Here is a 12,538-nt window from a genome sequence, read left to right on the forward strand (position 1 = left end):
GAAGTTGGAAATGTACACTTCCGTGCCCCGGAAAGCACGTATACGTGTTGGTCTTGCGCCTGAAACTCCGCTCGTGTCGGATTTACAGTCCCATCGGATTATGAGTGTGAGAGAATAGAAGTCCACCTATGTTTGCGCATATACTTTGCACTATTATATGTTCTGTGTAGTCAGTTGGTCTCCGTTGAGATTGTTCGAAATCAATCAGGACGACATCATCATCATCACTTATACATAGCCTTCTGGTGTACTGTCAAATATAAAATATAATGATTAATCCAAGACAATAAGATTTGGATACAGACAATTTTACTACTTTTTTTTAATTTGCTTACTAACAGCCAGGATATGAACACGCGATTACGGTAAAGATACGCGAGTTCTATCCACTACATCTTGGTGTTCTCGGCTATAAATAACAATTGACAATAAAGAAATATAAAAAATGATTAATAATTCCGTTCTCCTATTATGTCATATTAATTATACACAACGTATACAAGTTTTAACGTGTTGCTTTTTTTTTGGTCAACTATGTTATTTATTGCCTTCATTTTGTTCTACATCATGTGCAAAAAAACTTAATTCCCTGCTCCTTTTTGCGGTCACATACCGTCTGACGTTTTTGTGGTTTCATTATAAAGTTGTCGACAACACTGGGCGATTTAAATATTGAAATGAATAACTTGTCGTATATGTGGAAAATATGAGTTTTTATGTATAGGAATTTATTTGTAAGATATAAATATTTTTGAAACAACAAAGGATATAAGGTTAATTCGCTGCAAATAGTCTTTTTGTGTCTCTCTATGATGTCAACAAAATCGTAACATGCAGACAGGCTTCTATTAACTGCTCAGCGTATTTCCTATCTAAGTTTATAATAAATATATTGTTTTTGTAAATTTCAGAAAATATTATAACATTTTCTCTATATATATATAACATATTTTGATCCTCTATCTTTAAGTTTTCAGGCAGATATCATTGTTTTAGAGATACGGCCTTTTAGCACAAATTTCTTTGTCAATAGATATCTATTTAAATATACGTAGTACGTTTGTGTTAAGAATAGGAGGGTATTTTTGGAATTAACGTACTTAATATATCAAGATCCGGGCCCCAATTTTACTGAAAAATTGACAGTTTGTTGCAATCGAATCGAAGCGTAATCGCTGTCGGAAATCATTGTCATTATGTCCCTGTAAATTTCCCACTGCTGGGCTAAGGCTTCGTTGAAATTAGACATATACAGGTCTCCATAGTATATAGATGTTTTTCTTCTTCGCCGAGGAGGAGATGAATTATAAACACAAATAAAGCGCATGAAAATTCTGTGGTACTTGCCTGAGTTTGCACCCGCAACCATCGGTTATGATGCACGCACTCTAAGAACTAAAATGAGATGTAAAAATAAGTGTACCTCATATATATACATAGCTATATATGTTACACAGGAAGCTAGGTATAACGTGTTTAAATGTCGATGTCTATTTGTGTACGTTCAGTTATGAATAGTACCATTCACTTCCTCTCTAGAAAATATGGACAGACAACCATCATCGTTTCGTATTTGATAGTAAAAGAAAACATTGTTAAGAAACTCGTGTAAGTCATTAACATTTTACCATGGAGACGTTTGGCAGAATAGGCTCTTAATGTTCACATATTAATAGTAGTCGACTATAATCGCAAATAGATTATACGTTTTTTTAACTAGATTTTATTTTTTCCAGCACTCCAACATATGACATGGCTCCAAACCCCGACAAGCAATGGATATTGCGAGTAACGGAGAAAATGAAGCCAATTCATAGACAGTTCACAGATCTACTAATGACCAAGAGATTACAGACATTACAGAGCGTGGATATGGTATGTTAATAACATGACATTCTCGTGAGACAATTTAAGTATTACTGGACATTAATTTTACCAGGCAACACCAAAGGTGCAAGTAAAAGATAATACCCTATTTGTTCGTATTTTCTTATATTTAAATAATAATCGTCTTACTATTAAATGTACATAATCTGTGCAACTATATGAGGTACATAATGCTTTATTTTCTTTTAAGAAAGATAGTAATTGAAGTGAAGCTATTCACATGCTTTACAACGGTTATTAAATATGTATATATTATATTAAGTATTTTATGAAATCTGGTACAACGTATAATTCCAACAATGAGTACTTCGAGCGTACTTTTTATGATATGTCTAGGCTATAATTCAGATGGTAAATGTCGATTATATCAGATCTTAAATTGCAGGCAGTCGAGCGAGTTTATCAGGAGCTCAAAGCGCTCGGGGAGTTAGATAACACTTACCTAGTCTACACATCGGATCACGGTTATCATCTGGGCCAGTTCGGACTGGTTAAAGGAAAAAGCTTTCCTTTCGAGTTTGATATTCGTGTACCGTTTCTTGTTCGTGGGCCTGGTGTCGAACCGGGTACAGTGTAAGTATAATTATATTTGAAAATCTATCTGCATTTTTTAAATATAATATTTTCCTGTATATTGTATTTTTGATTTAATAGGGTAGACGATATCGTTCTTAACATTGACCTGGCACCAACGTTTCTGGATATGGGTGGAGTAGAGCCGCCAGCTCACATGGATGGCAGATCTTTACTGCCGTTACTACAACCCCGGCGAAGACGAGCTGCTGCTGCTCACTGGCCTGACACATTCCTTGTTGAGAGGTAATTTAAATACATACGTTAATATGTATTTTATAATTCTTAAGATATAAGAATTTCGAGCGTAAATTAATCAATACATTTAGCAAAATAGATGCACCCTAGATTATAAACAATTTTTGTGTACTTATAGTTGACAGAGGGCATTTTTGATTTTTTATTGATTACCCCGGTGTAGGAGGCCCGCATAGGCGGGCCGAACGTCAGGGCGTCACGGTAGCATGCGAAAGCGATCCCGTGGCGCCCGCCGATAACACGGAGAGGGTACCGCTCGTTTTTTAGTGGGTATTCCGGTGTACCGTGGCGCATTCGGCGTCCAAGGCATCGGCGAGCCCCATATACCCCCGCCCCCTCCACTTCTACCTGGTGGAAAGGCATAACGCGTTTTCCAGGGAGAAAAAAAGGACATTTTTGATTATGTATTAATGTATGCATCGGCTACCTTATAATTTTTCAACGGATTGAATAAAAAAAGGGATAAAAAAGAAATCTGTTTCAAATAGTTCTGGACGACGTGAAACGCAAGCCCATTTGATGGAGGAAAGATTGCGTGCGCAGAAATATAGTCGGGAAATGAACGAGAAATCAACTACTGCACAACCACAAGATACGTCTTCAGAAAGTGGAGATTTCGAAAGTGATTCAGAGGATGATTTCTTGGAGCTTGACGATGACGACGATACTGATGACAACGTGAGTTCATTGAGTTTTTTATTATTTTACATGATATTTATTATATAATAATGCATTTTTTTCTCTATACCACTTATTTTTTATTTTAGGAAAGTGCAGAAGCAAGCGATACTTCAAATAAATCTTCGGAACAATTTATATCCAATGAGAGTCACAATCCAATCCTAGAAGCAAGTTTAGAAAAGGTTTTGGATGCTGAAGAGGCAGGCACTAATAGTCAATTTAATTACTTAAACGCAGGTATATTCAAACTTAAAGTTAAGATAATAAATAATGTATTTGAAAGGGAAATTGTATTTCACAACTATATAACTACAATTAATATAAACATAACTATTACAGAAATCGAAACTAGTATTATAAATGGAAAAGCAGCACGCTTAGCAGCTGAATGCTCTAAAGCTGAATTGCGTGCCCCTTGCTCCATTGGACGGAAGTGGAAATGTGTACTGGTTAATGGACGATGGCGTAAACACAAATGCAAATATGAGGTAATTTTAAGTTCGATTAGCACATTTTAAGAAATATTAAAACACCTGAATATTCATCATTGTAATGTTTTTAGCCAGACATCAATTCTCCACAACCAAAGATGAGTACGAAAAAATGTGCTTGTTTTACTCCAAGTGGACTTGTTTATACAAGATTAGAGACTGATGGTACAATTGCTAGAAGACCAGTTGAGTTACAGAAGGATAATAATACAAGAAGTAAGAGATCAATAAGCAATGATGTATTTGAACCTAATACTGTAGATAGTATTCTCGAGGAAAATCCAAGCATTGGACATTTGAGTTTCAAAAACGAACCTGTTGATGAATCAGAAAAAAGAAATATAGTAAACAACATTGACAAACTTATAAAAGAAACTGAGGCATTTCTTAAGGCTTACGAACGTACCAAAGATAATATAGATCATAAGAGAAGCAAAAGAAGAGCTCAACATTGGAATCATAATAAACATAAACAAAGAGACGATCCAATGTTAAACAATAATGAATCATCATTAGAATGTAAGATAGAAAAGGATGGAACAGTTAATTGTTCACAAGTTATTTATAATGACTTGAAGGCATGGCATACAAATAGATTAAGCTTAGAAGACCAAATAAGACAACTTAGAACAAAATTAGAAGACTTAAAAGAAATAAAGAGGCATTTAAAAATTAGTAAACCTGCAGTCGAAGTACAAACCATAACACCTACATATCTTAGCAATCAATTACTTAATAAAACTGTAAGTCATGAGAATAACACTAAGGACACTTTTAGAAAAAATCGTTTACATAGATTAAAAACCAAACACAGAAACGCGACCTTGTTTGATAAAAAGTTTAGGCAATCAAACGAATACATAATACCAACAGTAAATGCTAACACCAGGGACGATATTTTTGATACGCAGCTGAAAAATGAAACCTCCACAGAGACGGTGATGAAAATCCTAAACATTACTGTTCACGATCATGGCGAAAATCTTACAAATCTGACTCATCATGTGGATGAAATACCCATGCTCTCATCTACCACAATTGTAACCGAAGGAAATTCCTTTCAAGAAAATTTAATTGAGGAAAAAAGCACGCAGCAGAGCATTACCACAGAATTTGAGGATATCACTGCAACTGAAATAACAAAACAAAAGGATATCAATAGCACCAATGAAAATCCAACGCAAGTAACAAGCGATTGGAAAACAACACCTATTGATTTTTTCTCAACATTACATTATTATAGTTCAGCAGTGGATAAAGTTATTTCTACTCATAAGTCAAGCACAATCTTACCAATAACAACAGCCAGTCATCACACTACAACAAGTAAACCCTCAACGAGACCAAGAACCACAATTGGTACATTAGGACCCACCAGATTTGACGCATCCGAGTATGAACAACGAAATCCAAACAAAGGAAGTTCTAACAACAATGGTATATTTGGAAAACCTCCAGACGTGTTTCAAAAGAGGCTCCATCCTTTATTTATTGAAAATGAAGATCAACACGTGTGTTACTGTGAGGAAAATCGGTAAGTTTAACTTTTTCTTTTATTTGTATGATGGTATTAAAAAACTGTTGAAATATATTAACATGTACTTGCAGCAAAATAAAGCCAATAGGCCAATCGTATTTGGAAGCAGCACAGAAAGCTAGAGAAGAACGTAGGAAACTAAAGGAACAGAGACTACGAAAAAAGTTGAGAAAAGCAAAAAAGAAGGTATGTACCTATTTGAATTTTGAAATATTAATGATTTGAAAATGATAAATAAAACATAGTAGGCATTGTAAAAATGTTTTACGTTTACGTAGACGTAGTCAAAGTGTCTTATTGTGTTTAATTTTCAGGCGGAATTGGAAAGGCTATGTGAATCAGAACGCATGAATTGTTTCCGACATGACAATGACCATTGGCGTACCGCACCGCTATGGACCGCTGGTCCATTTTGTTTCTGCATGAGCTCTTCCAACAATACGTATAACTGCGTTAGAACAATCAATGCTACCCACAACTTACTCTACTGTGAATTTGTCACTGGATTAATTACTTATTACAATTTACGTATTGGTATGTTGGATTACATCATTATTTTATTTAATAAGTGACCCAAATACAAAATACATAAGACTTTATAATAGTATAATAAAATTATAAACATATTAATAACCCTACTAAGTCTTCGTTAAAAGTTGTTTCCAAAGACAATCGTTAATCGTTACATAACATTATATAAATCATAGATATTCACTATTTTTCTTGTATTTTTACAGATCCATTCGAAACACAAAATCGGGTGAAATATTTGACGGCATCAGAAAAGGAATATTTCCATAATCAATTGCACCAACTGTTGAATTGTCGCGGACCGTCATGCAGGAGATACTCTCATTCAAACTTATCTGGTTAGTTAAGAAATTAAAAATGATTGAATTGAAATGGTTGGTCGGGAAATAATCTTTATTTATTTTCAGGTAGCAATGAGGATATAAGCAGACGATATGAAGACGATCTTATGTACGTAGGCGAACCACTTGGCTACAATGGAAGGTAATTTAAAGTTATCTTGAAATTAATCTACTTTAAATACTTATAAGAAAAAAAAACGATGCTGTTAATATTATCGTATATACGGTTGTCGTTAATACTTTGGGTAAACGACTTGTCAACGTACACTGTACACTAATTTGTGAGAGCCATATTGAATAATTGCAACCCATAAGACGGATTCACTTGTTTTGGATGAAATTAAATAAAAAATATTATTAATTCAACTGGAATAAGTTGGTATATATCAATGTACTGTTTTTATGAAAAATCAAAATTTAAAATAATTACAAAGATAGTAAAATATACACAGTTTCAAAAGATATTTACGAATATTTCTAAATGGTTTATTATAATATACTTGTAATGTATAATGACGATCTAAACGTTTTTGTTTTTTTTTTTTAATATAGATCATGGCGATGGAACGGATACGGTCGACGATATGCCAGAGCACGGGAGATACATCGGCGCCGACATACGATGGCGTTCTAGTCGATTTAATTTATTGGAAATATTTATATGGAATTGTCATAGTTTCTTGGCATTATTGAACCAAGTAAAAAAAATACAAAGATAAACCTTAAAGCACAAAATGCAGCGAAAAGGTTGAATGAGGTATAGCAATCGTATAAACAGTGTATTGTTAGTAAAACGACATCGAATCTTGTAGGGCTTCCTATTATAATCAAACATTATCAGTGTATATTTACATTACTTATTAAAAATACATTTATCTCAGGATAGTGCTTGTAGTGATAATCTTTGCTACTGTGCCTGTATCCCTCTTTTATTTAAAAAAATGTATTACAGAAATTAAGTACCTACGCAATTATTGTCAAAGTATTTTAATAGCAAAATGGCAAGTATTTACAGTCTTCCCTGATTTTCATGAGATCGCTACATTAGTACTCTTATACTTATTAGACTCTTAGATTATTATTGCAAGTTATTGCATTACTACCATAAAGTATTATATTTCATATTAGTCCTTAGCAAGTTTATATATTAAAACTTTGTAAGATCAATATGTAATAATAAGTATTGCTCTAAACTGACTGTAAAATTTTATTGTTTCTTAAACATCCAGCGAAAAACAGAGGATTTGGTTGGGAATAACGGATGTGTTAGGGAAGTATGTTTGTAGTGTTTTATCTATTAGAAGTAAAAAGTGATATGATGTTGTTGCCATGTGACAAATAAGGATGTTATCATAGACATGTAATATTAGTTGTCAAATGTCTAATAGTTTTTCTTAAAAGAGTTTGGCATTTATCTTTGGAATGTCTTGTGTATCGATTTATTAATAAAACTAAAATAACTTTTGAATTGTTTAATTTTTAAAGGTAGCAATAATTACAGGTCTAATATTGTATCTATTTCACTATCATCACACAGTGAAAATAAAGGTTGTTTAGTGCAGTTTTTTTCTGTTGCTCCATCAAAACTTTCATTTATACCTTCAGTGTCAACATATTGTGCCCATTTCGAATCTTTATTAACTTTATTTAGTAAGAAATTTGTTATTTCATTTTCTGTTTTTGTGCTTGTAGTAACCACCTGTGAATTTAATTTTGTTTTGTGACACTCATCTATTATTTCTGGGCTAAAATTTCCTATATTGGTAGTAGACAAAGTAATAATATTTGAAGTAGACGATTCTATAAAGTCTAATTCATTTTCTATGTGATTTTGTATATCACTTGTACTATTTTCTTTATTATTATCAATAGATTTTCGAAATTGCTTTATTTTTTGTGCCTTTCTATTCAACTTTCGTTTCCGTGGTATTTCAAGAATGATTTCTTTATTATAAATGTATTCCGGTTCACTGGTTTCAAATTGTTGTTCTGGTTCGTCTATATAAGCTGACCATTTACTTTCCTTATTGATCTTAACTAAAGCTTTTCTATCATCAATGTTAGGGTTAGTATTATTAATACTTTCATCATATTCACTATCCTCAGAATCAACTGTGTTTACTGATGTTTGCTCTTGATCTCCTCTCAATTTATTTAGTTCCTGAACATGTGTCCTGCAGTCTCTACTCGTTCCTATGCCATAGTGTCTTTTAACGGATTGTTTCTCTCCACAAATTTTACACACCCATTTATTGTCCTTTCTTGTTTGATGAACCTTTAAATAAATAGCACTAATGATTGTTATTTTTTTAAATAAACAGTAAATACTGCTTTAAAATCCATAAAGAATCTAATGTTATTTTAAATTTACCTGAAAAACTGAGCACCTATAGCATCTTAACACTTGAAAGATCTGTGGCATAGTGAAAAACACATTAAGTAAGAGACAATGTAAGTAAAGTTTAAATTTTTTTTATAAAATTATAAATATTATAATGTATTCCTTTCACTTATTTTCTATATTTTTTATTTGATAATTTGATTCAAAACAAACGATAAGATGAAGTTGAAAATGACAACTGACAGTGACAATTGATAAATGCTGAGGATTAATCTCAAATATACCCTGACGTTTCGTTTTGTCTATCACACTGAGCACTATAATTACTACAGTGGAATCTCAATTATGTAAATTGAAGAAATATTCATAGACCAGAGTTTTGCTAATATTATTATTCATATATATGTAATTATAAAAGGTTTCGATACCTAAAATGTTATGTCTTTTAAATTAAACTGTGATCTATGGAGTGTAGAGGTTAGCAGTAGTATCGTATATGGACTTTCCAAAAAATTATGAAATAAAACATCCTTATATCGCCAAAATGGCGCTGCTGTAGCTACACATCTATAAATTTATTTATTGGCATTTTTTTATTTCTTTAACAGTGTTTTGTAAATATTTTTTTTTAAAGGCTAAATATGTCTTTCGTGTCTATTAGAGATAAACCAAGCTCATAACCGTTTTGCAATATATGCAACGTACGATAGTTTATATTGTTTTCTTATTACTACAACCGATCAAAAGATAAATATTTAATAGGTATCGATAGATATAATAAAGGAAAAAATGCGTTCATTTAAAGTAAACGTAAGAAAGCAATTCGTTTTTCATACTATTTTATTATCTGAGCCACATTCATCACAGTTTTCGTATATCAATATTTTTTAAATTGTCACATTATTTCATGTATATGAAACAAATAACATTAATTTATACAATGAATTAAATATTATCGTTTAAAATACACTGGAATGGTAGATTAGTAATTTTATATTACAAAATATTGCACACATATAGAATGTTAAATTACCTAATTAAAGAAATATTAATTTGAGCGTTTAATTTTATATAACTATCTACATATATCATTATGATATATTAATACTGTTTTCACAATTTAATATCTTTTAACTTTGAGATTGTTCGTACGATGTTAATTTAAACATTTATTACGTAAATATATATTACATAGATAATATTTGATAAAATTAATATATATTTAAAGGAAAACGGAAACGGGAGATTTTAGTTTAAACAATTATGTATGTACGATAACTATTATAAGATCTGGTTGACTTATTTCGTCGACGCAAAAATCGTCAGGTATGTATCATTCCATTTTAATAGAACGTGAATAAAATAAATACTATTAAAATTTAAAACATAAACGTTACCGTTGGAAAGCTTTTCTTGTTCGTTTATAATTTCATAAAAAGAAGTATTTTGTATTTGAGCAGTAATGCAGTTACCTTTTGGTTTCACGAATATTTTTTTTTTTAAATCAAATAATATTAGTCGATTATAATAGTTTCTCTAAATATTTTATACAAATTCAATTAAAATGGACTTCATCGATTGACACGTTATTTAAGATATCTTGGACGAATATTTGATATATACAACTAGAATTAACAATATATTTTTATGATTTCTTAAACTTATTTTACAAACACTAATAAGAGAAGAGATACTAAGGAAGATAGAGTATAGATTGAGATGTAGGAAATATATATGTCATAGAGTATTTTTTATTTTCATTTGAATTTAAATGTATACAATATTACAATACAGTACAGTGTCAGCCTATGAGGCCTCCTCATCTCTTTAAGGAGGGTTGAGAGGATTTGGAGATTAGTTTACCTTGCTGTTCTAATACAGCTCGGCGTCGGTTTATATAAGGTATGTTTATACATTTATTTTTACGCACGAACAGTGAATTTTAAAAACGTGAGTTTATTACATCGAAACAGCCCAATGAGTATGGCCATACCAATTCCAGAACTTAGTGTACGAGTTCTTCGAAGTTCCTTTTTGACACTTAATGTTTAATTTCGTTTTATTTTATTTAATAGTTTTTACCACCGTTCATACTAATAAAGTTTTTGGAGTTATGCTTTTGTTGCTTTAGGTATCGATGGAAGATTTTAACTTTTAAATATACATATTTAATTGAATATTTAGTCATGAAAAAGATTTTGTCCGATATATTCAATCATGTCGTCCGGAAAAATATGTTCCATATTAAACATATCAGCAAGAATGTGTTGGTGGTTAGACATTGACAAAGATCGTCTGGATATGTACTAATGTCATAGCTATATATTTAATTTAGATATAGTAAGTCCCAGCGTATAATTTTCTGCCTTCCAAAATTCAATTAAGTAGCGTCCATATGTTTATATTTAGCTTTTGAAAGTTATGGGCTTTGCTTTTTTATTCTTTGTAGTTGATAAAAAATCAGCTATTTAATTGATTTAAAATAAGTAAAAAATCTAAATATATTTTATATCTAGCAGAAAGAAATAAAATAAATTATGAAAGAAATAATGCCATATTTGCTCAATCTGTTTATATGTTGCAAGCAACTAGCTTACTTAACCATTCAATGAAATGCCTAGCTACTATACTCAACGAAACCGTTCAAACAATGGCCTGAATGACATCAGCCAATTCATCTGCCGTTCATAGAATTCCGCAATTTTCTTCAGACTCTGTTTTGTTTATTTTCAATTGGGTGAAGAAACCGACTCTGTTAACTCTTTACTCTAACTGGTCTTGTCAGCCTTACCCCTTAAGAATGCTTTTAAGCAAAATAATAAAACTATAGAATTTTGTTGCTTTGTTACACAAGGCGAAGATACTGCACAACCCGTTACCACCGAGTTCCAAAATTTTAAGGTTTCTAAAATATAAAATGAAAAAAAGGAGCCTGAAGGAAGTCGCAATTGATCTGACAACTCACCTCGGTACCAAGCAATATTAAGGTTACATCCTCTCGAAATATGTATATAATATAATATGTTCGAAAAAGGTCGTGTATCATCAGAATAAGAGTAGGAAGTATGTTTATAATTTATAATGAACTTAAAAAAAAATCTCCTACAATATCGGTGGTGCGACACTAAATTTTTATGTTCTTTAAATTTACCCAAATAATAATGTTCTAACCTAACCATATATAGATATACAGTTTTTTTTTCAGGTTTTTTTTATTTTATTCTATGAATGGTAAATGAATTGGTTAATGCTATTCATCTCACTGGTTTAACGTAAAAATAGTCAGTCGTTTCATTTAATGGCTAATATAAATTGACTGTAACTTATATATATAATTATGTGTATCTTTTTCCGGTCAAAATTATGCCAATGTAACGTATAATAAAAATGACACATAGGAGATTTAAATTTAATTACAATATTATTAACGCCTTAAAACCCATTATTAAAAGATTAAGCAACTGTATACACTTGTTGCTGTCAATGTCTACGGGCAGATGTGACTTACGATAAGATGTTAGATATGTCATATGATTGTTGCATTCCCGTTTAAAATAAAATTTAAAAAAGTTACACATTGGACTGTTTCGATGTATCGGCTAATGTATAAGTATAGATAACTCATTATTTACAATACAAGTAACATTTATATAATACGTATGTTTGAATATTTACACAAGGAAAGTAATATTAGATACAAAATAGTGAATTTCTCCAAACAACTTATCCAGTCTCATTTCTCGCTCTTTAAATTATTTACGATAAAAACTTTTTACAAGATGCAATTTCTCTGTTATTAGTATAAAAATAAATTAAAATTTTAAAAAATATATCAGATCTTTATGGTTCGAACCTCCTTGTAAAAAAAAGTATTCACTGTATCCAACATCTGGCTAAC

General features: G+C 31.3%; 2 protein-coding genes across 3 annotated transcripts in view; one reads left to right on the forward strand and one right to left on the reverse strand.

Moving 5' to 3' along the window:
• Positions 1–7,763, forward strand: part of LOC113392307 (extracellular sulfatase SULF-1 homolog) — a 93,202-nt gene extending 85,439 nt beyond the window's left edge. The window contains exons 6-17 of one of the 2 annotated variants that reach the window (XM_064220774.1): positions 1,737–1,875; positions 2,273–2,460; positions 2,542–2,706; positions 3,207–3,400; positions 3,496–3,636; positions 3,739–3,887; positions 3,962–5,424; positions 5,499–5,613; positions 5,742–5,961; positions 6,165–6,296; positions 6,366–6,441; positions 6,852–7,763. In XM_064220774.1, coding sequence (XP_064076844.1) covers positions 1,737–1,875; positions 2,273–2,460; positions 2,542–2,706; positions 3,207–3,400; positions 3,496–3,636; positions 3,739–3,887; positions 3,962–5,424; positions 5,499–5,613; positions 5,742–5,961; positions 6,165–6,296; positions 6,366–6,441; positions 6,852–6,933 — 3,064 coding nt within the window. In that variant the 3' untranslated portion in view covers positions 6,934–7,763. Of the gene's footprint in view, positions 1–1,736; positions 1,876–2,272; positions 2,461–2,541; positions 2,707–3,206; positions 3,401–3,485; positions 3,637–3,738; positions 3,888–3,961; positions 5,425–5,498; positions 5,614–5,741; positions 5,962–6,164; positions 6,297–6,365; positions 6,442–6,851 lie in introns of both variants that reach the window. The other variant, XM_026628665.2, reaches the window with a different exon arrangement.
• Positions 7,764–7,794: 31 nt separating this feature from the next.
• On the reverse strand, positions 7,795–8,721 carry LOC113392308 (uncharacterized protein). The gene is made up of 2 exons (XM_026628666.2): positions 8,671–8,721; positions 7,795–8,574 (listed from the first exon to the last, which is right to left on the reverse strand). The coding sequence occupies exons 1-2, from the start codon at positions 8,719–8,721 to the stop codon at positions 7,795–7,797; spliced, it is 831 nt and encodes a 276-aa protein (XP_026484451.2).
• Between the last annotated feature and the right edge of the window lie 3,817 nt (positions 8,722–12,538).

The sequence above is a fragment of the Vanessa tameamea genome, chromosome 5 (assembly GCF_037043105.1).
Source record: "Vanessa tameamea isolate UH-Manoa-2023 chromosome 5, ilVanTame1 primary haplotype, whole genome shotgun sequence".
Lineage (NCBI taxonomy): Eukaryota > Metazoa > Arthropoda > Insecta > Lepidoptera > Nymphalidae > Vanessa > Vanessa tameamea.

What these genes read in the sequence shown, in the direction of transcription:
- LOC113392308 (XM_026628666.2), bottom strand. Translation starts at nt 8,721, where the DNA reads ATGCCACAGATCTTTCAAGTGTTAAGATGCTATAGGTGCTCAGTTTTT. An exon ending in ATAGGTGCTCAGTTTTTCAG is followed by an intron (nt 8,575 to 8,670) that starts GTAAATTTAAAA and finishes ATTTATTTAAAG; the next exon opens with GTTCATCAAACAAGAAAGGA.